This window comes from Phalacrocorax aristotelis, chromosome Z, assembly GCF_949628215.1.
Source record: "Phalacrocorax aristotelis chromosome Z, bGulAri2.1, whole genome shotgun sequence".
Taxonomy (NCBI): Eukaryota; Metazoa; Chordata; class Aves; order Suliformes; family Phalacrocoracidae; genus Phalacrocorax; species Phalacrocorax aristotelis.
In genome coordinates, this window is record NC_134311.1 from 51320525 (window position 1) to 51347695 (window position 27171).

General features: G+C 39.6%; 2 protein-coding genes across 3 annotated transcripts in view; both read left to right on the forward strand.

The window, feature by feature from the left end:
- PLGRKT (plasminogen receptor with a C-terminal lysine) overlaps positions 1 to 19744 on the forward strand; it is a 30456-nt gene extending 10712 nt beyond the window's left edge. The window contains exons 1-4 of one of the 2 annotated variants that reach the window (XM_075078362.1): positions 5642 to 6589; positions 11823 to 11953; positions 12935 to 13044; positions 17703 to 19744. In XM_075078362.1, the coding sequence (XP_074934463.1) occupies positions 6587 to 6589; positions 11823 to 11953; positions 12935 to 13044; positions 17703 to 17824 (366 nt within the window). In that variant the 5' untranslated portion in view covers positions 5642 to 6586 and the 3' untranslated portion in view covers positions 17825 to 19744. Of the gene's footprint in view, positions 1 to 5641; positions 6590 to 11822; positions 11954 to 12934; positions 13045 to 17702 lie in introns of those variants that run through there. The other variant, XM_075078361.1, reaches the window with a different exon arrangement.
- Positions 19745 to 23643: 3899 nt separating this feature from the next.
- Positions 23644 to 26788, forward strand: LOC142050224 (relaxin-3-like). Its single transcript, XM_075078661.1, has 2 exons — positions 23644 to 23987; positions 26104 to 26788. The coding sequence occupies exons 1-2, from the start codon at positions 23756 to 23758 to the stop codon at positions 26469 to 26471; spliced, it is 600 nt and encodes a 199-aa protein (XP_074934762.1). The 5' UTR covers positions 23644 to 23755; the 3' UTR covers positions 26472 to 26788.
- Positions 26789 to 27171: the final 383 nt, after the last annotated feature.

Here is a 27171-nt window from a genome sequence, read left to right on the forward strand (position 1 = left end):
AGGAGCTTAAAAAAGACCTAGGTTGTTTCATATACTTGTGCATAATTTTTGGTGTATTTTTAATATATTTATTTATGTACTGATATATAAGATGAGTCAGCAGCACAGATGCTTGTAAAAAGCAAATGTAATTGTGGATTTATTAACCAGGACATAAAATTACTCAATTTGCACTACTAATGACTGTCCTGGGAAAAAGATTTTGATACTTCTTTTAATGAGCAGACAAGCTGTGAAGAGTTCAGAGGATGGTAGTAAGAATAATAAAGGCATTAGAACCTGTGAGGAAAGGATGAAAAAAATTTTTTTGTCTGATACATATCTGTTACGAATTTTAAAGTTTGTGTGTACTGGTGGTGTTTTTTTAATCCAGTCATTTTTCTCATGTCCTTCTAGAGGTATTGAGTCTTTTTCATTGCAAAAGCAAGCGAGCAAGAATTGGGATAATCATTAGGAGACTTTGAGTGTTTAACTGTCATTATATGCATTACTAAGAAAGGCAGTGAAATCTGTCACTGGTGGTGTTGATTGGGATAAATAATGTTTATTTCAGCTTCCGGCTTTCAGGCTAACTTTAAAAGGCCTCTGAACATGCTTTGTAGCCTTATCCTTATGACTATGCAAACACAGGAGCTGAAGTACCTGAACAGAATGCAGGTCCAGTTAACTGAGGTCTGGCTAATATGTACTGACTTGTCCTTCTAGATTTATTTTTCACTTAGTACTATTTCTTCCTTAGCAACATCACTTTTCCAACCTTACAATTTCTAACCAGCTCAAACACATAAGTAAACGTGATTTTTAAAAAAATTATTTAAATACAGAAGCAAACAAGCAAGACTGGGGACAAATATTAAGAGACCTTCTTTTCAGGACTTTAACACTGATTTCTGGGTGAATGCTCTTATACAGTGCTACCAGTGAGATTTTTATCTAGCAAAGATTACAAGATGTTGTAACTTCAAATATACAGTGGTTTGTTATTGGTATTTGGTTTTCATCTCGATGTCTTTTTGAAAATGTATACAACAGTCATAAGGTTTATGTATGGCCAGTAAGAAATAAGTTTAAGCCTTTCAACAGGAGTTTTAACTTTGTTTCTTATTGGGAAGTATCTGATAATCCAGTTATCCTCCTAGTGTTTTTAAAGTTCTTACTTTTTAAGAAACAGAAGTTTCTCTGGTAATATATGTGAAAGAATATAGTGAAAGAGCTGAAGCGTTTTAAACATTTGTTCAAGTGAAAAATGAGATTACTCATTTAGCATAAAGTACAGCAGTATTTGTACCTGCATAGGTAAGAAGATAAATGGTTTTTATACAAATATGCCCACCTTTCTAAAGTTACTGTTTTTGTGAGATATGAATTGAATAATGGATTCTACTGCCCTTAGGATATATCAATACATAACATTTTGCTGAACTTCTTTTACTACTGCAGATACTAAGAATTTTGTGAGGGAGAGATGAGGAAAACCCGACTTATTTATGAGGCAGCTTGATGATCTTCTCTGCCCTCCTCTCCCCAGTTAGTTTTAAACTGGGAAAGAACTTGTACTTGAGGTGAAGGTTTTGTACGCATAATTTTTGTATCAGTTGCATTAAAAATGTATTAAGAATGTAAAGAGGCTATTACAAGATAGGTCAGCAGGAGTTTTTTGACAAACTATATATTGGACCACATTCTGTTTTAGAATTTCAACTTAAAGGAAAACACAAAATTTTAATGAAAACCAGAGGAGAATAAAACAAAACTTTTGAAAAGGGAAAATATTGATGTCTGTTCGATATGTAGTACACTAAGAGTACTCCATCTTACAGGTAAGACAAATTGACCTAAAAAGCCTATCATTTTGTTCTTAGCAGGGACCTGTATCTCTTACATGTTCCTGTCCTTTTCCTATGATGCTTTTTGAGTAATGACCTAAAAGTAGGAAAGGAAAATAAAGCATGAGGAAGTATGAGTAAGGGCAAGGGGAGATGCTCTCTGTTTTTATGTAAAGATGAAGTATATTTGCAAATAGTGTTGTGGGATTCTGTTGGTTTTTTTTGTAATAAATTCAATTAATCCATTACTCAGTCAACACACTGTTGATGATTTATCAGTTGATAATAGAATGTGGTGGCTGTGAAAAGGCATATGTGTGCTATATTTTGACTCTTGTTAGGAAGAAGAATGGCCAATGTTAAAATGCCAATGAGTTTCTGAAAAATAAAACTTCTTTTCATGCTTTATCGCTTTCATTGATCAAAAAACAGAAAGAACTGGCACATGCTTCTGCATAGGCTGCATGGGCTGCATAGAGTCCTTCCTGTGCCTAATAAAACTTTGTGTGATGACATTCTTTCCATCTACAGATTTGCCAACTTATGTTTGTTATTAAACGATCAGCCACCTCCATGATGAAACCTGAAAATTTTTATTTTTCCTAATGTCTTGGACACTAAGTAATTTTCTGCAGGGTTTCGTAAGCCGCATACCTTTTCCTCTTTAAAGTTTTCACCGAGAATTAGTAGAAAGGGGTTTTTTTAAGTTCTATCACAATGAAAACAATTGTTCCCTTTCTTCCATGTGAAGTAGAATGTAAGCGAGCTTTCCCTTTCCTGAATACTACCATCCTTTTCCCTTTGGGGTGGGAAATATCTAGATTTGTTTTCTATTGACAAGATACTAGTAGCGCTTATGGCATCTCTAATGCATTTGTCTTGAAGCATTAGGGAAAATGTTTTGCCCCTTAGGTGATCTGGGCTTAATTCAGGAAATAAATGCTCTCTGGTAACAATTCTATATCCTTATTAGTTTGCGTGTATCAAATGGAACAGAACAAGATGAATGATATCTGTTCTGAGGAAGATTACAACGATCTGTCTCATAGGAAAAAAGCCAGTTTGGTTGGTATTAGCTGAGAGATTGTATACTCTTCCTGACCACTGTAACAAAATAAATGCAACTGTTTACAAAGAGCAGATTTTAATAGTGATTTCTGACATGCAAGTACTACCAGCAAAAGATGCAAAACAGACTGATGGCTCCACCAGTAATGAGACAAATGTTAATTAGATCTGTTCAGTGGAATCAGTTCTATCAGTCTCTTTTGCTGGGGGATATCTGTGACTAGTACACATCGTTGTGAATTCAGCTTGCTTAGGTAAAACTTTTGCTTGGAGGTGCACCTGCAGCTAACCTTTACATGTGTAGGCTAAGTTTGTTGGGGGGGTTTAACTGACTTCAAAGAACAAATGCATTCTGAATCTGCCTCCTTTAACACTATGAATTTTCCGTAGTTCCTTCCTTCTTAGTAGAGCAACCATACCATTTTAATCTTCTGCTGTTAAGTCCGCTGAAGTTGAATCTGGCCATTTACTTGTTTTCTATGAAATACTATTTCTGACATGTCAAGTTTAAAAAAAAAAAAGGGGGGGGAGGAGGAGCCCTCTATTGAGCAGAACTCATAAGAGCCGAAGAGGTACAATGGATAAGTAAAGAGATCTTATTGCTATTTTAATTCTGTAACAAAAATGGTGTAAGGAGAGCCACAGTAATTTTGCAAGTCAGAATCTGAAATGGATAGGAAAAAACATTATATTTGCAGGTTTTGTTGGGATTAGAACACCCTTTCATACACAGTATGTATCATTTTACAGCCATTTCTTCTGGTTTTCTTTTTTGATTCAATGCTCTGAATCTTTATTTCTTTTTTAAAAAAAAAAAAACCAAACAGATTTATGATGCATGTGAGGAGTGTACCTAGAGGCATTATTGGGGGATGGAAACAACAAACTGAGTAGTTCTTACTTTTCCAGTTACTAGTCAGATTTCAAAATGACTTGATATTGTAATGTTAACTCTTTGTCTTACACTGCTTGATCTATTTTACTATTCCTGCAGCATGGGTACCTGCTTTTTACATGACTGGCTATCCAATGACTTTGGTTTGTCTTTGTACAGCTAGTATAAAACTCCTGAGAATTTTAAACACTGATAGCAGTACCTTAAAACTTTGCTTACTCTGTAGATAAGATTATTAAATGCAGGTGGAGGACACCCTTCTTCAGTCTGTTGCATGTTTGTTGCTCAAAGGCTGCACAGCAGAAACACGGAGATGCTAGGTTACTGCCATGAAATCTTTCATACCACGGTTCATTGGATTGAGTCTCTCCTTTGCACAGCTTAAAACGTCAAATGGATTTAAGAGCTTCTGATGTTATGTTCCTTTTATGTGGCATGTAATTGAAGTAACTTATTGATAGCAACAGGAATAAAAAGGATTTTTTTTTTCAGTGCAGTTTACATTCTGGCTTGTGGCTAATATTGTGAGACCCCTTTCTTTTTATGATAGCTCTTAGCTTGTAAATATTTTATGATGTGTCTTTGCACTTGGAAGCTTTAAAAATTGAGTTTTCTTTGTAGAGAGTATAGTTTCTTGCAGTGCTAATAATTTTAATTGCTTTCTGTACTTGATGTGAAAAATATTTGCAAACAGGCTTTGAAGTGGCAGGATAAAACATTTAAGTCTGATTTATTTTAACTGTTTGATCTAGAGGCCCATTTCCTGACACTTCTGTGTGCATGCCAGTCATAGAACCAAGCAGACACCGCGTAATTATTACAAGTTATCATGTCTGTATGGCACTCTGGTGGCTTACAGTGGAGGTGTAAACATAGGTATCACTTTCTATTTTCCATTTACTTTTGCTAAACAACCATTTGCAGCAGCTTCTGGTTTTGCACATTGATTAGGAAGGATGACACCTAGGACAAGTCACGTAAGCCTTTAATCACAGAATCACAGGTTGGAAGGGACCTCAGGGATCATCTAGTCCAACCTTTCTAGGAAGAGCACAGGCTAGACAAGATGGCCCAGCACCCTGTCCAGACGACTCTCAAAGGTGTCCAGTGTGGCTGAATCAACACTTCCCTGGGGAGATTATTCCAATCGTTGACTGTCCTTGCTGTGAAAAATTTTCCTCTTGTGTCCAGTCGGAACCTCCACAAGAAAAACTTGTGTCCATTCCCCCTCGTCCTCTCCATGTGATTCCGTGTAAAAAGGGAGTCTCCATCCTCTTTGTAGTTACCCCTTAAGTACTGGTACATGGTGATGAGATCCCCTCTGAGCCTCCTTTTCTCAAGGCTGAACAAACCCAGCTCTCCCAGCCTATCCTCATATGACAGGCTTCCCAGTCCTTTGATTGTCTTGGTGGCCCTTCTCTGGAAACCCTCTCCAGCCTGTCCACATCCTTTTTGTATAGCGGGGACCAGAACTGTAGACAGTACTCCAGGTGTGGCCTGACAAGTGCTGAGTAGAGCGGGATGATGAATTCTTTATCTCTGCTGGCGATGCCCTTTTTGATGCAACCCAGCATCCTGTTGGCCTTCTTGGCCGCAGCAGCACACTGCTCGCTCATGTTGAGCTTCCTGTCCACCAGGACCTACAGGTCCCTTTTCCACAGAGCTGCTCTCCAGCCAGGTGCATCCCAGTCTGTGCTGCTTTCATCTGGTTATAAAATGTCAGGTGCATTGCTGCTGCAAGAGGTTTGTGCAGTTACTTAGCTATACCACCTGCACACCAACTTTTATATATGTTTTGTAAGTGATTTGCAGGTTATTGTTTGTGTGACTTTCACATTTCTGAAAAATTAAGCCTTTTGTTGTGCCTCTGATTACTCAGAAGTTAGAAGTTACTAGTTGTTTAAAGCATGCATTCAGAGTCTCTCATCATTGAAAAACTAGGTGAAAATAACCTTCTATGATAGGCACAGTAGCCATGGCCTATAACAGATGTGCAAGAGATTAGCCTCGCACAGTGACAGTGTGAGTGACAGAACTCGAGGCTCTATTAACATGAGTGTAAGGATATTTCCAAGACTTTCTTCATGTTTCTCTTTCCTTAGATTTAGATAGCAAGTTCAGAACTTAAGCAGAGGTGGTGTATATTTATCTGTCTGATAATTCCTTCTAAGGTAGATTAATTCCTTTCCTGTCTGAATATCTGTTTACCAGGCTGTCAGCAAAATTATGTCTTACTGACAGTGACATGAAATTCAGTTCCCTAAATAGGTTTACTGCCACGACAATGCTCAAGCCAAGTGTTTGTCCTGCCCGCTATTTTAGAGGGGTTGGGAAAAACAGCATATCTGCCAGGAGAGCCATTAAATATATCAGGTTGCAAACAGAGGCTTTATCCATGGGTGGTTACTATGTCTTCGTCTCTCCACGTACATCTTGAGCTGCATGAAATACACCAAAGAAAATGTATTTAATACACATGGAGAGGGAAGAGAGAACATTTTGCCCTGGCTCTGCTTTCCATTTCTGGTGAGCATTCTTACACCACCTTGTACTCCATTTGTCTTGCTTTGTGCATCACTTTAATACAAAGTAGCATCTGTTCCTTCCTACAGCATCTCAACATGAAACAGAAAGGCAGAAAGAAAAAAAACAAGCGTCTAAAGCATCAGAAATGTCCATTCTGTCTACCATTGCTGATGTGGCTTGCAATCCAGAGAGGACTGTTCACTTTCCTGCAAATTGTCAAAGCTGATTAAATTATTTCAGATGAGAATTTTCTCCCACTGGATTTTAATCAATGGTATAAATGCTCTTTTTTATGGTTTGACATCATTGTGATAGTCTGAAGAATAATCAACAGAAATTATGGTTACCACCGACTAGTTTATTAGCATTATCAGTTTCACAGTAACTGACCTTTTCCCTCTCTGCCTCACTACTTTTCATCTGTCATGTTTCATTTTGTCAGATTGATTTCCTTTTACTATAACAGTTGGTATGTGGCAGACTTCAAATGCTAATCAGCCTTTACAGTTTCTTACATGGTGTTGAGAAACTACTAGCTGTATTTAAAGAAAACTGGGAAAGTTGTTTCTAATTGGGTCCTTCTGAGAATGTTATAAAATGTTATTGCTACTAGTACGCATTTTATTTTGAAACACTAAACTTAAATTTTAACATTTAAATTTTATTACCATTAAATCAATATTTATTACCAGTAAAGAAGTTGCTACTGTCATTTAAGAAAATCTGTTCATTGTGGAACTAAACTCACAAAAATTTATGTAGGGTTTTTTTGAATTGTGATGTTAACTGTACTTGTATATGTGTCTCTAAAACATTGTCTGATTGTTGTAGGATGCAATTTCTTAACAGTAGTAGAAATGCACGCTTGGATGTGTACCCAGGCATCCACATCACAGCTTCAGCTCTCTTGTGCCATGCACAGCAACCTGGCTTGAAAACTATAGCATCTCCCTCCCATGGTAAATCTGCACCTAAGACGCTTTACCTGTAGCTTTTATGCAAGCATAGTCATGTAAGTAGTCCCTACTGACGTTTTTATGGCTATATGGGTGGGAGGTTTATGTATTTAAAATTAAATAGGATTTATTCCCTAAGGCATGGCACTTGGATGGTGAACTGTTGTTCAGCTGATGTCTGTGATGTGCACCTGTGGCTTGTTTCCTCAATAATCAACTTCTCCCATCAGTGAGATTATTCTAAATAAACTACAGCACATGTCTGCTAAGTTTGAACAGTAGACATTTTTTTATCTTACAACCTGTAAAGTTCTGTGTGTGAAGTTGTGGTTTACAGTAAAATGAAAACGTACTGTTCTTGATTCTTGCTTCTGATCTGCCATGACAGGAAGTCATTTAAATGTCATTGCAAAATGTAGGGAGTAGGACTTGGCCTTTGTCATAAAATCTGCATGTTAATAGGTCAAAAGTCTTCTCCACCCTTTCACTACCCCAGTGTGGCTGGTATTTTCAATAGAACACATGTGGAGGAAAATAAGACACAATTATTAAGAAATTAACAGCTGAAAATGGGATATTGATTTGAACTGCAGTCAAACATGATTTGTTTTTCTATCTTTCATCTAATTTGGAATAATCTTTTGTGATAGACTCCTGAGTCTTTCCCTATATAGATCTGCTTTCAAATCCCAGCTTGCTTAAGGTTAACGTAATCTTAATGTAATAGTTTTGCCTTATGATCTACCAATAGTGGTTTGCTAGTGTAAAGTCAGGCCACGTCGGTGCTTAATTTTGCAACTTAGAGCATCCAAAATTAATTTAAATTTTAGTGTCAAACATTGCCAATAAACCTATTTAGCTGATCAGATGTTGGGTCTGGACATGTTAAGGCAGTCTTTGATGGCACAGGGTAGGTACGTGCCCTGCGTTATGTCTGCTCTGTCAGAGCCTGCCAGAGGAGTGTTGCCTGTTGTGCTGAACACACATTGCTGGAGCCCACGCGTGGAACGTGATGGCAGCATTGACCCACCTCATTCAGCAGCGTAGTGGCTACGGTGCGCTCTGAAAAGAGCTCAGGCACACTACAAACTGGTTTTTCTACAATTATTCCAGTAAGTTTAAGTTGTGCGATGAAACAGTGAGTTCTGGGACAACACTGGCCATAATTGTTGCTTAGTTTTCCCTTTCCTTTTCCTTAAGGCAAGTTTGAAATCCAGTGAAGTCAGTGTAGAATTGCCTTGGAACACTTTGACTAAATCTCTTCATTATGCAGATTCCTGTTGCAGTCCTACAACTGCAGCTATAGCACTGTAGTCTTTTGCTTTGGCAAGACGAAACCATGCCAAGTGACAAAACTGATCTTGGAAATGGAAAGCAAGAATGAAGATCTTTTCAGAATAAAGGAGGACAGAACAAAGGGCATTTTTTGTGTATGGGACAGGTATTCCTGCGTTTGGCATAAGATTGCATAGGTTCTGAGAGATTTTGGAGCACATTTAGTGATGTTTGTGTGTTGTTACTAGATTTTCTCCATATAACTTTTGGCTAACTAAAAATCGATTTACAAACAAACCTCTGCAGCTGTACTGTAGATTGTTTAGTGCCCCTAAAAACATCTCAGCGTTTTCTTGGTGTACATTGTATGTTTATGGACAAAATAGACCTTGTATCGTAGACTGTTAATTATAACATCATGCAACTTCACTAATAGCATGAATTAAATTATCAATTTAGCTAAATGTCACTAGACCTACTTTTTACTGCCTTCTGCACATCAAGATTCCTCTGAAACCTTTTCTTCTTTGCTATGCCGCATTTCCCCGTGTACACACAAAATGCTCGTGTGTAAGATTCATCAGTCTAAAGCTTCCCTCCAACACATCTTTTTTTAATATATTAGTTTAAATACAGTATTGTGTTTCATCTAGGTAAGATTTTACATCCACATTGAAGAAGATTGCTCAAAGGAAAGGAATTATGAGCATTTTTCTATGAGCTTTTCCCCCCCTTATTTTTGGGTGGGGTATCATGTAGAAAGTCGAGGGTTGGTTTTTTGAGTGGAGAAAAAAAGTCTTTCTGAAGGTCATAGAAAAGAATATGAAAAATTGTTTGAATACGTTATCTGGCTGCTGTTTACAGAGACAAAACAAGTTGTTTTCATTTATACTAAGTTATTTATATAAATTACTTGTCGATATACATTAAAGTATCCTTGGGCTTCGGAAATTTGATATGACAGGCTCCTACAGAAAGGTGTTTGTTTGACCTTAGTGCCTGTGACTTAATAATTATCTTTTTCTTTCAGTATTTGGGTTTTAAAGACCTATCAAAGTATAACTTGTGCAAGGGGAGGTTTTGGGTGGGTTTTGGTTTTGTTTTGGTGGTTTTTAGTTTTGTTTTTGAGGGGGTGCGGTTTTTTGTGTTGTTTTTAAAGAAATCGTGTTAGGATCCTTTAGTTTATGGTTGTAGATCCAAACTTACAGCTTTCTTTTTATTCTATGCTTACTTGTCTCTACACTCTGTGCATATTAAACTGTCTGTTTTTCTTCTTCTCCATTAAGTTTCCTTTTAGTAAGACCTATATTTCATCAGCATATCCTTGTACCACTTCCTCCCCATGTACTTTTTCAAATTGAAGCTCATTTAGGGTGATACTGTGCATCTTGGAAGCGTAGGCTTCTTATCTGTGCTGACAGGTGAACAAAGGATCCCTTAATACTTTTCACATGTGTGCAAACTACACACATAACAAATTGAAGGAGAAAATAGAGGTCATTAAATTGATATTACATGTCATTATTTTATCTTGTCACGTCAACCCTCAGCAATTTACCAGGCTTAGGATATTGGGGACCACAATGGGGCTAATTAACGGGCAGTGTGCTTGTTTACTTTAGAATTTCCAAGTCTCATAGGTGACAAAATAAAATCTAATTATTTTGATATTTTATTAACTGGTTTGGCAGCCATTATATAATCACGTCTTCTGAAAAAAGCGATCTGAAAATTGCAGATATCAGGAAGGTAGAGCCTGTTGATATTTTTTGTGAGAACAATTGCAATGTAAGTCTTGAAAGAGAAACGGATGAAACAGTATTGTGAGACTACAGTGAATGTTGTTTTTCCTACTGTGTACAATTATATGTAATTAGATCTGTCCTTTTTTTATTATGCTGTCTAAAAAAATTAATTCTACCTATCTAGGTACTGAATGAGCTTGTAAATAAGATAGCAAGATCAACATAGTCTGAAGAAATAATTAGTAACAATTTAACAGAAATTGTTCTGTTCAGGCTAAATCAATCGTAATGGAGATGAATAAATGGGTGGAAAACTTAAGCAATTACAAATCCTTTAAATTGTTCTTGAATTAGAAAGCAGGAGAAAAGAACAGATTTAATTAACTTTTTCAGATGCATGAGAAGAGAACTTTCTGAATTCTCTCTTTGTTCTTTCTTTTCTAGAATATACTTTCTTAGGCAGCTGGTCTTCTGTTTCCTGTACCTTGTTGGACTTTTTATGCAACTTGGTTAGCTAGGCTAGACATACCAACTCAGGTACTCTGGTTTTTTTTTTCCAAAAAAAAAAAAGAGTTACAATCATTAATGGGAAGAAGCAGACTTCTAAGCAGACTTCTTGTGTTGACTGACTTCTGTACTCTGGTTTCAGAGTGCTCATTTTTGACACAATTCTTCCTTCTTGAATCACTCTAAGGAGGAAAGACTATTGTTCTTTTTGGTGTTTTGTATATTAAGAGAGGAGCTTTGACGAAATACTAAATTTACCTCTGTTTAATGGAAATGCACCAGTATGTTTAAATGGGGCATGTAATTTAAAAAAAAATATAATATTCCGCTTTTTTATTTTTATGCATCATAGAAGGTTATACTTTGATGTGTGAATATACTGTTTAGATTGTACTTTTTTCATTATTGTTCTTAATTTTAGTTACAGAAGTATTTTCTCATGAACTTTTGATATGTAATCCAGTATCTTTAAAAGATTTGATATATTCACAGCAGTTTTTCTATATTTGTGATCTATGGTGTTTCAAAAGAGTTATTAGCTTTATGATGCATCACAAAAAAGATAAATCCTCCAAGGGCAGAGACGTGTCAAGACTTACTCTAAAGATACTATCAACTAAATTAAAATCAAGTAGAATAAATTGGAAAGCAGCTAGGTGGTACCTTTGGATCACCATGGAAAAGTAAAGGTCAGAGAAACTTAACCTAAGGAGTGCTGCTGAGACTAGGGGAGCTTTCAAAACTTAACACTGGTATTTTGGTTTTCTTGACCTTGATAAGCAGCATTAGAAAGATTCCGCGTTAAAGCATCTGCTAATTGACCTGAGTGCTTTCTTGGTATAAGCTATTCGAAGTTGTTACTGAAGACAACCATTCTCAATCAAAAGGTATGAACGACTGAAGTGAAAGAGCAAGAAAGAAACCCTCTCAGTTAGTGTTTTGAATTTATAGACCAATGAGAGATTGACCCAGTCTTTAAAATAAATGAATTACTTAATTTTTTTTTTAACCTCTCTCCCTTTAGCTGGAACGGCAACTACTGATGCAGAACCAGATGAGAGAGAGACAAACAGCCATGCAGATTGCTTGGACACGGGAATTTCTGAAATATTTTGGGACTTTTTTTGGACTTGCTGCTGTAGGTTTAACAGCTGGGTATGAAGCTTATTTCCTAAAAGAAAATATAAGTATATTACATTTATATTTCTATGATGCAGGATCTTCCTTTTGCATTATAACAGGTAGATATTTTTATCCAGTAACTCCTCAGAGGTTGATCAGATGACAAAGTGGCTCTGATTTCTGTCTGCTTCCAGATATGTTTTGGTTATGTCTGTTCTGCAGACTTATATTAAAGCAGAGACATGTGAGCTGGAGGTAAAGTGATACAGCTGAGGTACCAAAAGTTCAGCATAAAATAAAAGTTGTGTGTGGAACAGGAGGGATTGTTTAAAAGCCATGCTATTTTCTTGTCTGTATTGTGATTTAATGAACTATTAATGAGCAACAAAGCCTCCACCATCTGGGTTTTTTAAAATGTCAGTGAATAAGTGGACATATTCTGAAATGCGGTCACTTAAAATTTGAATCAAGAAATTCACTCAAGGGGAAGAAACCCTGGCTAATAAAATTGTATTGCATGGAGAACAACTTGCCGTATAGGAATTTTCTTTTGTAACGTGTTTTTCTTGTGCTATAACATGATGAGAGGGAATGTGAGAAATATTTGTGGGTTTGGGTATGTAGTACAAATTAAATGCACTTCATGCGTTATGCAATCCATCTCTATGGTCTCAGATGCATTTGGAACTGAACATAATATCTTGATTGCTACATGTTGCATGTGGCTGGATAGATATATGCATGTGCACATGCATGCTACATGAGTTAGATAATCCTATTTTTGCTAGCTATATTCAAAACTCACCTGAAGCATTTTTTTTAATACCCTTGGGTTGACAGTTGAGCAAGAAGGCAACCCAAAGACAAATACTTCTAAGGAAACTAGGACTTGTGCTTTAATTAGAGAGTGCAGAAGCATACACAAGTCCTAGACAGTCAAGGTCACCCTAAACTAACAGTGCTGATGATGTGCTGAATGTCCTAAATAATCTTATTTTTTCTCTCTTAAAACAGAGCAATAAAAAAGAAGAACCCAGGAGTTTTACTGCCAATTGTTCCCTTAAGCTTTATACTTGCCTATCAATATGATATGGGCTATGGGACACTGTTGCAAAGGATGAAAGGTATGTGTATATGAGTCTGTCTGATTCACACATAAAACCAAGTTTAATATTTCAGATAACCTCTTACCTTTTTAGCATGACTGGGAGAAAACTTGCAGTAGATTTTCTCTTTTCTCTGGAGAAAAATCTCACTCTTTCATTTCTTTTCTTCTCTGTTATGATCAGATGCTTTCCCAGTCAAGAGTACTCACTCTACTTTTAAAGCCTTTTCCCCCAGTTAAGACTGTTAATTTCCTCTCTCTTCTTTCAAAAAATGTGAGTTCTTAAGGCTATAAATACAGCTCAAGTAAGTGTTGCAGATACAGGAGAAATGACAGATCTAGTGATTTCCTTCCATATTCCATGCCAATGCTGCTGTTTTGGCAAGGGGTAGGGATGGTAAGAGCAGATAAAGGGATACAACCAGGAATCATGCCCTTATACCTTCATGGCCAAAATAGTCATCAGCTCATCATCTTGCCACAGTGCCCTGCTAAGATGGAGAAAAGAAAGGTGAGTCCCAGAAAGTGGGGTCTTGCCTCATAGTTGCCAGTGGCGGATCTGATAAAGTGATGGGTGTTGAGGATTATGAAAGTGCATTTATGTTAGCTCTTGATTCCTAGTGAAAGAGACATACTAGGAGAGTGTTCTCTCTTAGCCTAAGAAGGTTTGTCACCTTCACAAGTCATCTCAGTTAACTAGCTTACTAGCTTGATTTTCGTGTCTGCTACTGACACAAACATACTGAAACAGAATAAAAATTTGTTTCAGCTCTTGGTCTTAGCCTCTAGATCTAAGAGCTAAGTTTCCTAACCTGGTGTACTTCATTGAAATAATTATAGATTAATTGGAGAAACTCTGAGATACTTTCTGCTGCATATAGGTGCAAATATGTTCAGGTGATGCAGCAATGTGTATCTGTGGACATTTCCTAAACCCCACTAAATACATTTCTTTCGATTTTAATATGAAGAGGCAGCTAAGCACAGGGAGAAACACTGGGTGGGTCTTGGAAATCAGAGTGTTGAAAAGGAGATCAGTATGTACTATGCAGAAGGAACACTTGGAATTTAGTATTTCTTAATAATTTTTTTTTTTAATGAGGTCATTTTCATTCCAGAATTTTGAGATAGTGAACATATAATGCAAACCCCATGGCAAGAGTATGTAATGTGTTTACTGACGACCATGTGGTCCTGTTTAGGTTGAAGAGGGGAATTGTGGTATCCTCTTGCTTTCCAGATAGGAAAAGCCATCATCATAACTTCAGGGCCACTAGGGCAACCTCAGCAGTATGCAAGGCTGGAGAAAAGAATCTATGGAGCCAAACGGGCAATAAGATAAAATTAAATATGCCAAACAAACTCTTCCTTTTCCAGGAAAATAATTTCTCTTTTCCAAAAGAAATGGCATAGATAGACTATAAACTCATGAAAGCATTTAGTGTGGTATCACATGAAGATTAAGTTAGCATCAAACACATGGAAACTAATAGACAGGTAATCGTTGGAGTAAAGACAAGATGTCAAAGGTTTGTGCTTAAAGAGGAAGGTTATGCTTTAGCAGGGTTATTGGCAATAACGCTCAAGATTTTGCCTGGATCTGCTTTTGTTTTGTATTTGAAATTATAAGTTATACCAGTCAAATCTGTGGATGACAAACTTGATTGGTGTCATCAACAGAGAAGAAATAAACTGTAGTACAAGAAGAACTGATGACCTGAAGAACTGAGGCAATAAAATAGGATTCAATTTGATAAGGTCAGCAAGAAGCTAGAGACTAATAGGGATTTCTACCATCAGAGCTCACCAGCCACAAATTTATAGAAAAAGGGAAAAACCTGAATGTATTAGGTGATCACAGAATTAGCGTAATGCAGTATTGTGATAAAATTGTGAGAGTCAAGTGAAGTCTGGAAATGTTAGGTGAGGTTTCCTCATACCACAGCATGGCTGAGGTTGGAAGCAACCTCTGAAGGTCATCTGGTCCAACTCCCCTGCTCAGGCAGGGCCACCTAGAGCCAATTGCCCAGGAAAACGTCCAGATGGCTTTTGACCCTTTCCAGGCGTGGATGTTCCACAACCTTAGTACAAAGAGGGAGTACAGATAGGAAGGTATTGATGCAGGAATACAGTAATACATTTCTTAGAAATTTATACGTAATTTGGATCACTTCTGTATAAGGAATCTAGAAGTACTGAAGATCTAAAATTATCAGGGAATGCTGAGCTGCCTTACCAGAGAACACCAAGTGATTAGGTTTTTTAGCCTTTCTAAAGACATGAGAGATTTGGGTCTACAGATCCTACTTACAGGAAAGTAAGGGAAGGAAATTAAGCTAATTACTAATATCGACACTAGAATAAAAGGAAGTGGACTAGCCTGAATTAATCTGGGCTGGAAGTCAGAAGAAGTTTCATAATTATGTGGAAATCAGGTTCATGAGTTCATTTTTATTGTAAGATTAAAATTAAGTAGTTGAAGAGAAGGTTGTGTGACAGAATTGAGCTGCAGCCGCAATGCTTGTTCTTATTACTCAGCTGATCCCTGTGTCTATTCTTACACTAGTTTCTCAACCACTTCTCTGCTTGCCCATGTATTCTGTTGGTGCAGGCCGTACTTCATCTCAGTGGTGGAATAATGAATGTATACACCGTTCCCTTTATTGTTCCCTCTTTAACTGGTCTCTTTCGTCCAGGGTATGCTTATCTTCAGCCCCACGGCCAGTTCCCTCTCCTAAGCTAATCTGCAATTATTTCTGTGCTGCACAATCTTCCTTGTATCTCAACCACCTTGATCAAATAACCCTGTATCTGCTGTCCTTCATTCTTTGGAGTCAGCATATACCCCTTGAAGGTTTCTCTGTTTCTTTCACCACACAGTTTATCTCTGATCTTGCTTACAGCTAATTTTTTCTTCTGGCTCTAATCTTTAATTTGGACTCTTGACCAAACATTTTCTCATTACTTGTTTATTCTCCTACACTGAAATTGGAGGGGCTTTCCCCTGCTTTATAGCTTGGGCTAATTAAAGCAAACACTGAGGACATAGAGGGAAATACCTGTTCTGAGTTCTGCTTGTGGTGCTGAAAAGCCGTAAGTGTGCCAGGGCCATGGATCAGAAGTGATCTTTTGGGGATGGCAGGGTTGCAGAACAGCCCTCAGGTGCACTATCTTTTCTGAAAGCCTGAGGACACCAAGAATCAGTCATGGAACTGCTATCTGTGTTCTCGGTCTTGCCGTTCTGCTTTTCTTCCCAGTCAAGGTACATATTGCTGGTTTTTTTCAGGCAAATTATTAGAGGAGGGGAGGGATTATATAGCCAGCCCCCAACTGCACAGAACTTCTCCACTAAATGATGAAACTCTGGCTACCTTTTCCAAGATTTAGATAGCTCACTGCTTGTATCCTGAGCTGTGTGAGAGGGATGGGGACTGGGCAATCCGCTCTGGTGCATGTGAGTGACAGGCATAGAGGTTTGGCTATCTGTAACATCCCTCTGTCACTGAAGATCTCTTGTTGTTCCTTAATCAGATGCTGTATGCAACTGACTGACATTGTGTTATTACCAGTTACTGAGAGTGGTAACAGTGTTGTCCTGTTGGATGTTACTGATGTGTGGTGATCCCAACCAGAATTGTAGATGGAGATTTCACCATTCAGACCTGTTTTAAAGAACGACCACAATCTTGGCTGCATTAAATATTCAGTCAGGTTTATTGCACATGGATACCGCTTCAAATCACTGCTGTAACGATCATCAAGCTAGGAGTTAAGGCATAGGTAAACAAGATTGTTGGCATTGTACAAAATGGCATCAGCCAAAACAAACACATTCTTTGCCTAATCTTCATCCTTATATCACAATCAGACCACCGCAACCTATGTGTGGTGTTCAGTCTGTATCTTTGTTTTTTGGATTCTCTGTCCTAGATGTTTTCATTCCAGGCTTACCCAGAGCATTCTGCACCCTAAAACTTTTCCCTGCTTATGCTGTTAAGACTGCATGTTTAGGTAACTGTCTTTGTAAATGTTTTTGTGAGCAGTGTGCTTTGACTAATGCTTCTTCAAGTCCAGTGCTACCCACTGTCTGCCTGACGTATTTCAGCCTAGGCCTGAGACAAGAGGAAAAATTTTGCCCAAATACAGCACATCTAGGATATTGCATACAGGGAATTTACCTGTTAAGGATTTTGTACACTTCTATGTGTATGTCTGATCCACCCTCAGACTCCTAATTGGTCAAAGACAGTACAAGGCTGGTACAATGTTTTGTACACAGTGATGCTAAGTCATTGCTGTATCTCCTGCCTCCATTTCAAAGCATGTTTCAATGCAGTGTCATTCTTAGTAGAAAGGTGCTAACAGAAGTGGCAACAACAGCAGCACAATTGATTGTTCTTTCAAACAAATGCAGCCTGAGGCAGATAGTCAGTTCAGACCAAACACTTCTGTGTGCAGTTATCACACCAGTCCAAAATTCTTTAAAGACAACTTTAATGCTACATTAGCATCAGCTCATTTGTAAAATACATAGCTGTGACCTGGTATTTTTTTGTTCTGACCCAAACAAGAATAGCTTAATCAGTTTCTTTCAGTTTCTTTTTTTTTTTTTTTCACTTTCTTTGCTTTCTTACAGTAAGGGTATGGAAATTTATTTAATTGCTTTATTTTTTTAAGGCGAAGCAGAGAACATATTAGACACACAGAGCACTTTGCTAGAACTGCCGAAAGGACCACTCACTTTTGAAGACCTGGAGAAAATCAGAAGATCTCAGAGCAAGTTCTTCATAGAAAAATAAGAAGTTGGTATTAAAAATGAATATCTGAAATGTGATTGTGATACTGGATTTGGACATAAATGAATCATTAAAATGTCAAGAAAACAATAAGCTTTTATAAAATAAATATAATTTTTTTAAACAGTACTTTTTAAAGCAATGATTTTCATATTGTATGTGTCTCTTGAAAATATCCATTGTTGCTGTAGTATATTTTTCTTGTTCAGAATGAAATACTGAATTTCCACTGACTATCTAGAGTATGAAAATAACTTTCGCCTTGTAGTAAAAATTTCTGGTTCTGACCAAACTCACTATAATCAACAAAAATAAGTTAATTGGTAGGTACAAATTTGTATAAATGTGGTCATAATTTTCAAATATATTTAAGGATGCACAACTCAATTTGAAGTCAGGAATAGACGGTCAACTTCTTTAAAAAATAGGACATTTTTTATTTGCTGTTCTTTAGGCAGTAAACTCACCATCGCTGCTTCAGATTCTGGAATAAACAGCTTTTATCAGAAGTATGTTCAGAAGTAAACACATCACTCGCTAACTGTGTGTTTTACTCTCAGGAAAAACTGTATTGAAGTGTGAGCAGAGATAATTTCTCAGAAAGAGAAAACAGATTATGTAGCTATTTCCTGAATCTTTTTTATGCTTGTTTGACATTCTGAAACTCAGAATAATTTGTTTACATGAAATCAGAGTTTCACTACTGAGATGAATATTAACTTAGGCTAACAGCAAGCAAAATTATTAATGTATGTTTTTGTAATGGGTAGATCCAAGGGGCCTTACAAGTACTGAAAAACTGAGGGATTTTTTGCATGCCTTTACTCTAGCGTGGTATAATTTTAGTATATTTTAGTGTTCTGATGTTACACTTGGCAAAAAAAAATGCATCTTTATTGAAAATCTTGTTTAAAAACAGATTATTTTGTGTTTTGGATAGAAACTCTTCTAGCATTACTCTAATTGTGGAATGAAAAACAAATGGTCAAAAAGCATCCAATAATTAATTAAGCCTAAGCCTGTATTGACAATTCGTTGAGTTAAAAATTAAATTCCAGCTGGAGATAATGCCCTGAATCTGTTTTTGAAGACTACCTGACTAAAATTAGAATATTGTTACAGTAAGACAGGTGCATATATAATAAAACAAAAGCTGCTCAACATAGAATAAATTAATAGCACAATTTCCGTAGCTGTGTAAGATTGGTTCTGAAAGTGCATTCACTCCTGCATTTATTCACTTCTGTAACTAGTTCTATCATCTGCCCATTAACAATGCATACAATCTAGCAGATTTCAAATGTGATGCATTTTAATGTGGAGAGTGACAAAATGCATTATACTAGCTTATTTGGTTATAGTAGCTTGGTCTACACTTTGCCTGTTTAGGATTCAAGGCAGTGATTTTAACTGCCTTGGAAGGCGTGCCTCAACTCAGCCTATGGTGCTACCCATGTTCTGTGAGCTCACAAAATGCAGCCCAAGACCACCTCATGTTTTCTGCCTGTCCTGCAACATAATCCCTCACTGCTCACTGCTACATCATGTACTACTCTTGGGACATACGTATCCCTGCATACTTGTTCGGCTTTGAATAACAGATCATCTAATACCTTTGCTATTTTCTTGATAAATACATGCTTTTGTTTAGAAGATGCTCATTCTTTGTTACTGAGTAGTTATGCTACTGCCAGTGTATTGATCAAAATGCTTTCATGTGCCAAGCTCAGTCATACCTGCCATGTTGATACACAGCTACAGAGTGGTTGAACTGTGTGATTTCCTTCAGACAAAAATGGAAGCAGGAAAGCTTATCTTTGACAGGGTCTACTTCAGGGACATAGATGTTTACCCCACATGTTGCCTGTAATCATCATACCAGTTGTACTGACAGAAAAAAATAAATAAACCACCTGAAACATCTTGCTCCTTTCTGTCTTTGGTGCTCAGCTGGCTTCAGCTGTAAGGCTTACTTTAACAGATCACTGCAACTGTCTCTGTTTTCATGAATCATTGCGGAAGAAAAGGAGAATAACTGCAGGGGGAGCTTGTTCTGACTTAAGGACACTACTCTTACCACCTTAACCCTGTTGTTTTTTCTGGTCGTAATGTCTGATAGCCCTGTATCCTGAATCAGTGTCACTCAGAGCAGGATTCTTCCGGGAATGTGAGAAGTCAGTCATGATTAGGATGTCAAAATGAAACTTTTTGTGTTCTCATTATGGATATGTCTTGCTTAGAATCCAAGAAAGTGCACGCTACTCGCAAGCCTCAACTGCAGGCCCCACACTTCTCTTGTTAATCTGGTTTTGGTAGGATATGCAAGTGTTGTTGAGAAAAACAAGCAAAGTTGCTTTGGGAGGCCAGTTTGGGCCCCTTCCTTTACTTCTTGGATAAATGATTTAACTCTTCTGAAGCTTCCCTTATGATAGGGAAAGTTAATTCTTACAGCCCCTTCCTAAATGTTTTGAAGTAATTTTATGACTATGACTGCATATCACTGCTTTTAAAAGTAGAAGGGAAAAGCAATTATATAGACACATACAAGCAAGATCGTTTCTGCATTATTGTTTAATAGCTTAATCAATCTTGGGATTCATTGTATAAAAATGCATGGATTTCTTCATTTTTTAACTCTTCGTTTTCTTAAAGGTGAACTACTTTCTAAAACTCACAGTTATCTTCTAATGAAGCCCTACATATGATAGCTGGATAACACTGGTATTTAGCCAGCAGTCGCATGCGTGCAGTGGTATTTCTCGTTTCTTGCAGAATCCTGCCTGGTACTGAGCAAACTTAAGCAATATTTTAAAGTCATGTTTGGGCAACTTTCAGAAACTGAGTAGTTCTTACAGCAGCGAGTTGCATGAATCTGAAATTAAGTCTGTGCATTTCTGTCCTACCTCTGATCTTCTCTGTAGATTGTCTGACATTTAACGTGTGAATAAGCCTTTTGTGCAAGGTCTTCAGGGCTCTCAAGGCATTGTTAAAGGGTATCTTTTTTTATTTATCCTCCTGTTTTTGTGAAACATCTTCTACCCTCTATAAACTTTGATTGCTGTTGGCCAAGAGATTCTAAATTTAGTGCAAGGGAGACAAATGGTTCAATCATCTTTGCTTTATTTTAGAAAACTAAAAAATACAAAATACTTGCATTGAGACAGTACACTGGGCATGCCTGTCTTGCAAGATCCTACAGATCACAAATGGAATTTCATTACTTTGATCTGCTGCTGTCTGTTCTTCTTTATGATACAAAGAGTAAGAAGGTGGATAGTTATTTCAGATTGGTCGCATTGAAATTATTTATTTGTTCTGCATGTATTGTTTTGAATAGAAGTAGTTTTTCTACCTATGATAAGCAGGTAAACAAACCTAGCCTCTGACTTGATTTAAATTCCTGGCAAATTACTGAGAGATCGCCAGTTAGGCTGTTCTGCATAAAATCCTGTATGGTTTAAAGTTACATGACTAACATAGGAAGTTTCTTTATAACCTACTATTCAGATCACAGTAGATGTAGTTGAACACCCTAGATGCAAAGGCAACATTACTAAAATACGTCTGGAGGAAAAATACTGAGCAATACACCCTGCTAGTGCAACTGCAGCAAGCATAGTAATGTTAAGCAATGTCAAACTACCAGCAGCTCATTCAGATATGATCCTGAATAGAACTCACTAACTCGCTGCCTGTTGTTGCAGTCTTCAATCTTAGCAAGAGAGCATTCACAGCCTGTGCTTTTCCACAGGAAGAGTGATGAGTGCTGCAGCATGGGCTGCCCTGAGGAATTATTAATATCTTGAGAAAACATTCCCTCCAAGCTCTCTTTGACAACTCATGCTCTATCACCTACCAACAAGCATGACGGAAAACACAGGAAGTGTTCTTTCACATTCAGTAGCCCTGATGAAGAAGCAGGTGATGTCAGAAAATCTGTAAGGCAGCTATCGTAATGCCTGCCTTTACTTAGGGAGTGTTAGATGCGGTGCCGCAGTAACTGATGGTCCAGTTAAACTTGAAACAAGAGTGTGGAGAGTCAGGAGTTTTCCAGCTAGATTGACAAAACAGCCTGTCATTAGGGGACCCCTCTGGAAATTCCCTGGTAATAACTCTGAGAAAGACATATCTGACATTTTGCTGCTTTTAAGGACTGCATCCAGGGATGGGCATGGGCATTGGGGTATAAAATAAATTATATTAGTTTATGAGATAAGTAACCAGGTGAGTCACTGGCCGACTGAGGCAGCACCTTACTTATTGCCCAGAAAGTCCTGGTAGTGCTCTTACACATGACTATGCTCTCCAGTCACTGAAAACAATTCTCTTGCCTAGAAGACTACTTACAGTCTATGAGTAAGTTCACCTGATGTGATGGGTATTTTCAGAAAAAGTCCACGACACAAAGATGAAGCTGCTTTTCTCTTTAAAAATGCAAGTTGTGGTTACATCTGCACAACTCATGTCCAACAGAACAGCAGTTAAAACTGTAGCTGAGGGAGAAACATATCAAGGTGTTCTTCAGGAATTTTGCAGTGACAGCCTCCCCGTCTATTGATTGCATCCAAGTAACAGCCTGGATTATAGTTAGTGACTACTGTTGAAGTGGTGCCACTGTCTAAAACGTTTAAGACTGGATCAAAAAGAAAGTCCAAGTATAGACAACTTTGCAGAGTGCTCACTATTCTAGCCCTCTGCGGCCTCTTTAATGGACCCAAGTCCATTAAAAGGTGATTGGAGTCTGTCTTCCCGGCCATCGCTCACCTTTGTACACTAGGCTGTGGGTGCACATCCTCTCTGTGCTCTCCTAGATGGAGTTTGGAGGGTTCTTAATACACTAAGAGTACTCACGGGACAGAAAGCATAGCCCTCATGTAAAGGGATCACTTTTTGTCCTTGTAGCCAGAGAGTGATTTTCTTTTGATCCAGAAAAAGGACCTATAGACAACAGCTTCATTGTATTCTTTGAGAGATGAGCTTTCCTGCTTTTCCACAGTATGACTGTTTATAAAAGGGGTCAGTAGCCACTTCTTGTCCTATTGTGCTGAAAAAGAAACCCGAAAGGGACATACACTTTCACAGGGCGCATAGCTCTGCTTGGTGAATCCAAAGAACCTTGTCAGAGAGAGCCTGCTTGGGGGCTGCCAGTGAAACACACCATCGTGGAGCTCCACAACCCCAGGACACTCATGCCGGAGACAAGGCACCTCTGGCTCTTTGGTGCCTACGGCTGCCACTGAACATGGGTCTGGAGAATAACAAACCTGAGAGGAATTCAGGCTTTTAAATCCCAGCTCAGGTGTCCACAGCTTAAGTAGTTCCGCAAAAGTGTGTCTATTTTATTACTTACTTCTGCCTTTTTGCTTTGGCCAACGTTTTTAGGATGTGGGAGTAGGTATGCAGATTCTAAGCCTGCGAGGGACAAAACAGATGAGCAGAAGTTTTGCCCCATCTAAGAGTCATTCGAGAGGACATCGGCAACTGGTACTGGGCCACGAACAAGGAAAGCAGGACGGGAGACGGGGCGCCTGGCGGCCGGGACGGAGCGTGCCTCGGGCCAGTGGGAGCCGGGGGCCCAAGGAGCGAGGTGCTGGAGTCCTGCCTGGGGTGTCTGGACGCCGATGCCAGGCGGAGGGGCCGGCGGCGGCGGGAGCACCGGCAATGGCGGGGCCGGGGCCGGGGCCGGGGCCGGGGCCGGGGCCGGGGCCGGGGCCGGGGCCGGGGCCGGGGCCGGGGCCGGGGCCGGGGCCGGGGCCGGGGCGGTGACTCAGCGCCGCCCTCAGCGCATAAAAGGCGGGAGGCGGGCGGGCAGCGCTGGCAGCGCGCGCGGCACGCGGGGTGGTGGTGGCGGTTGGGCTCGAGGCCGTGGGCGGTTGGCGGGTCCGCTGGAGACCGGGACAGGACCAGGACAGGACGGGTCGGTCGGTGGGCGCCATGGGGGCCAAGCTGCGACTCCTCTGCGCTGCGGCGGCACTGCTTTGCGCGGCCCCGCCGGGGCATCCCAGCGCCCGGGGCGCGGCGGCGGCTGTGCTGCCCGTGGGCGAGGGGGACGGGTACGGGGTAAAGCTGTGCGGCAGGGAGTTCATCCGCGCCGTCATCTTCACCTGCGGCGGGTCCCGCTGGAAGCGGCTCTCCCCGGTGGCCGTGGAGCCGCCGGCGGCGGCCGGTGAGTGTTCGGGGGGCGGACGGGGCGGGGCGGAGGGAACAGCCCTGTCGAGCGGCCCCGGGGCGGTGGCGGCTTTCGGGGCGCCTCGCCGCGCCTCGCCGTGAGGGGAAGATGGCGGGGAGCAGGGGAGAGCAAGCCTCCCTTTTCCTCTTTCCCTCCCGTTCCCCGTCGGCGTTTCCCGTGACTTCCGAAAGGAAACCCGCAAATTTAGAGGACAAGAGACGGGGCGCCGCTAGCCGGGATGACCCGCGAAGTCTTCGGTCTGCTGCGAGGCGCTGCTCTCCACAGGGCTCAGCAGCGCGGCCGGCGCGCGCCCAACTCTTCATTTAAAAACCTACAAACAATAAATCACTTTTTCTTTTTTAAATTTCGTCCCTGTCCGCGCCGGGAGGTGGGACGCTCCCTCGGTAGCGGCGGGGTGCACGGGTCGGTGCGGCCCGGCTCGCCGCCCGAAGCTCCCGAGCCGGGGAGGCGGCCGGGCTCCCTGCTGTGCGGGGTGGGGAACCGCGGGAGGACCGACGGACGGACGGACGGACGGATTTCGCCCCTCATGTCGCTCCGCGCAGGGGAGGCGGCGCGGGTAACGACACCAGGCAGTGTAACCTGGTGCTCAGGTTACGATTTAAACAGCAAGAACTACTTTAGAGATCACAGTTGATGGGTAAAACGTTCCTCAGAGAATAGTACTGTCGCGTGTTCCAACATGTTAAGAAAGTGTATGCAGGTGCTTTTGGGCTGTGTTGGCAAACTACAGTAATGTAACGTAGTAATTTTAAGTGATGACGCTCATTTATCCTAATATTTTGAATAGTAAAACTAACATTTTTAACAAGGCAAAAGTTGGAATTATGGTTAACATGAAATGGAATAGCTTCTTTTTAAGCTTCAAGCTTCTGCTAATGAAATCACATTGGACCACAGGCAGTTAATGAAGCCAGTGTTTTAGGTTTCTTGGGAGTTGTTTGGTTTGGGTTTTTGTTTTGGGTTGGTTTTTTTTTTCCCTGCTTACCTTTTTTCCTGGCAGGTTGAGTAGAAGATAAAAGTTACCTTTGTAATTATAGCAAATTACTGTACAGCCTCTGCTGTGGTCCTGTTCCTTCCCAGCAAGAAAGAAAGTAGCTTCCGAGAGCATCGGTCCCTAAGGAGCCCCTGCTGTGCTGCACGCTGTCTAACTGAAAGTCTTCCCTGCCCCAAAAGACTACTAGATAGGAGATACGGTCTAATCAGGAAAGGAGTACAACCACTTTTATTTTTGTACATATTCAGACAGCTGTTCTATCTGAAAGTTAGCTTCTATCTCTTAATTAGCCGTATTAAACTAAATATAACATTAACTGGATGCTCTCACCTCACATCCTTTCAGCTTTCTGATGCAAAGACTATATTAACAGCATTAAAGACCACAAGACACTTATTTGGAATTCTTTTAACTTTAGACTTGAAGGAGCTGCTTTCCTTCACATTAGCTGAAGTAAGCGAAACCGCTTGCCTTGCAGAAGTAAAACCAAGAGAACTAGCATGAGGTGAAAGATAGTAGAGCTGGATTTTTTGAGAACACCTCAGTCAGTGAGATAAAGTGTGTTTCCAAGTAAATTCTGCAAGCTTCTGCTATGCCTTGAGAAATGAAAAAAATGAGTGGAAAGCATCCACTGAAAATAGCTATAGAAAAATACAACCTATAAGAGACAGTGTGCACACAATATTTCGTTATTTAGTCCTCCCCACATTTGTTCTTCATCTAATTCATGAACCACATGACACAGCTCTGTGTCATTTCTGGGTATGTCTTTACCACAAAACTTTGTTTCTGTAGAAATATTGAGACTTCTGTGCAGTAATACTGTAGTTGGGATAGGATGTCTGTACCTCGGTCATGCTTGTAGCCATGTACTCTCTGTGTCTGACAGGCAGCATAGCCTTTAAAACATAAAGATTCCCCTAGAAGTAAGCTATAAGTAAATCATGGAGTGGAGGCTTTGTGGTACGGACAGCTCTAGATAAGAGTACTTTGCTTGTTACAAACTGAATGGGTTTTGATGCTATTTCTTAGAGCTATGTGTCCCTTTTGATACTCCTTCTACAGCCTGAACTGAAAAAGAGTTTTTTCTTTAAACAGATTCTGCACAAACAGCAAGTAACAAACTACTCGGAAACTTCAAGCTGCAAACAATTTTGGGTCCTGAAGTGGAGCAGCTGCAGAGAAGCAGCCCGTTTCTTGGATGGAAGACATTTAAGGACCTGTATAGTTCAAATGACTATAATGAATACATACCTGTGGCAGATGACTTCAAAGAACTTGTTCGCCAGGTAGAAGAGGAAGTTCAGAAGGACAGGGGAGGGACAGGAATTGCAGACCCGATGGGATTGAACAGTTATCTCTGGGTCAGGTATCCCAGAAGGAAACGGGAATCTCTGGGTTTGGCAGGAATGTGTTGCAAATGGGGCTGTACAAAAGCTGAAATTAGTGCTATATGCAGAGTTTAAAATCCTCTCTGCACTTATGCATGAAATCAATGTTTGTTGCAGTACTATTTGAATACTGTGCAGAGGGAAAAAACCTCTCACTTTATTTTACTTCTTCTGTATGTGCCAGTCAATACTGCTGATTTTCTTTAAAAAAAAAAAAATCCACAGACGTAATTGTAACTACTTTGTTTAGCTGCAGTAACTTTTAATCTATATTTTTTACTAAGTCTTTTTATTTTGATGTCAAGCATTTACACTTGTATTACAAATGTATTATATCTTTGTAACACTTTAGGAAGAACTTTGGTGTCTCATTAAAGTGTAATTATACTGTTAACAAATTGTTCTTTCTCTGCCAACAGCAAGAACATCCAGCAATGTTCTTGAAATGAGATTCATGGTACACAGCTGTACAGAAAGGGTATCTTGCCAGTTGAAACTCCGCTCAACGCGGACTCAGCTTGCTGATTATTTTGAACACACTTTTTCCATTCCTTGTAATCGTAGAATTGTTTTATGCAACATCATTTTTCTAGAAACTTTACCACAATACAACACTTGCAGCCTACGTATTTCTTCATATTCACAGATCAGCTTAAGAGGTTAGCAGGTGAAGTATTAACACTTCGATTTTTCCTTGTTTACCTTAATTCCTCATTTTCTTCCTACTACTGCTAAGCAAGAGTGTTGGATGTGCTTCAGGGAACTTACTCTGCAG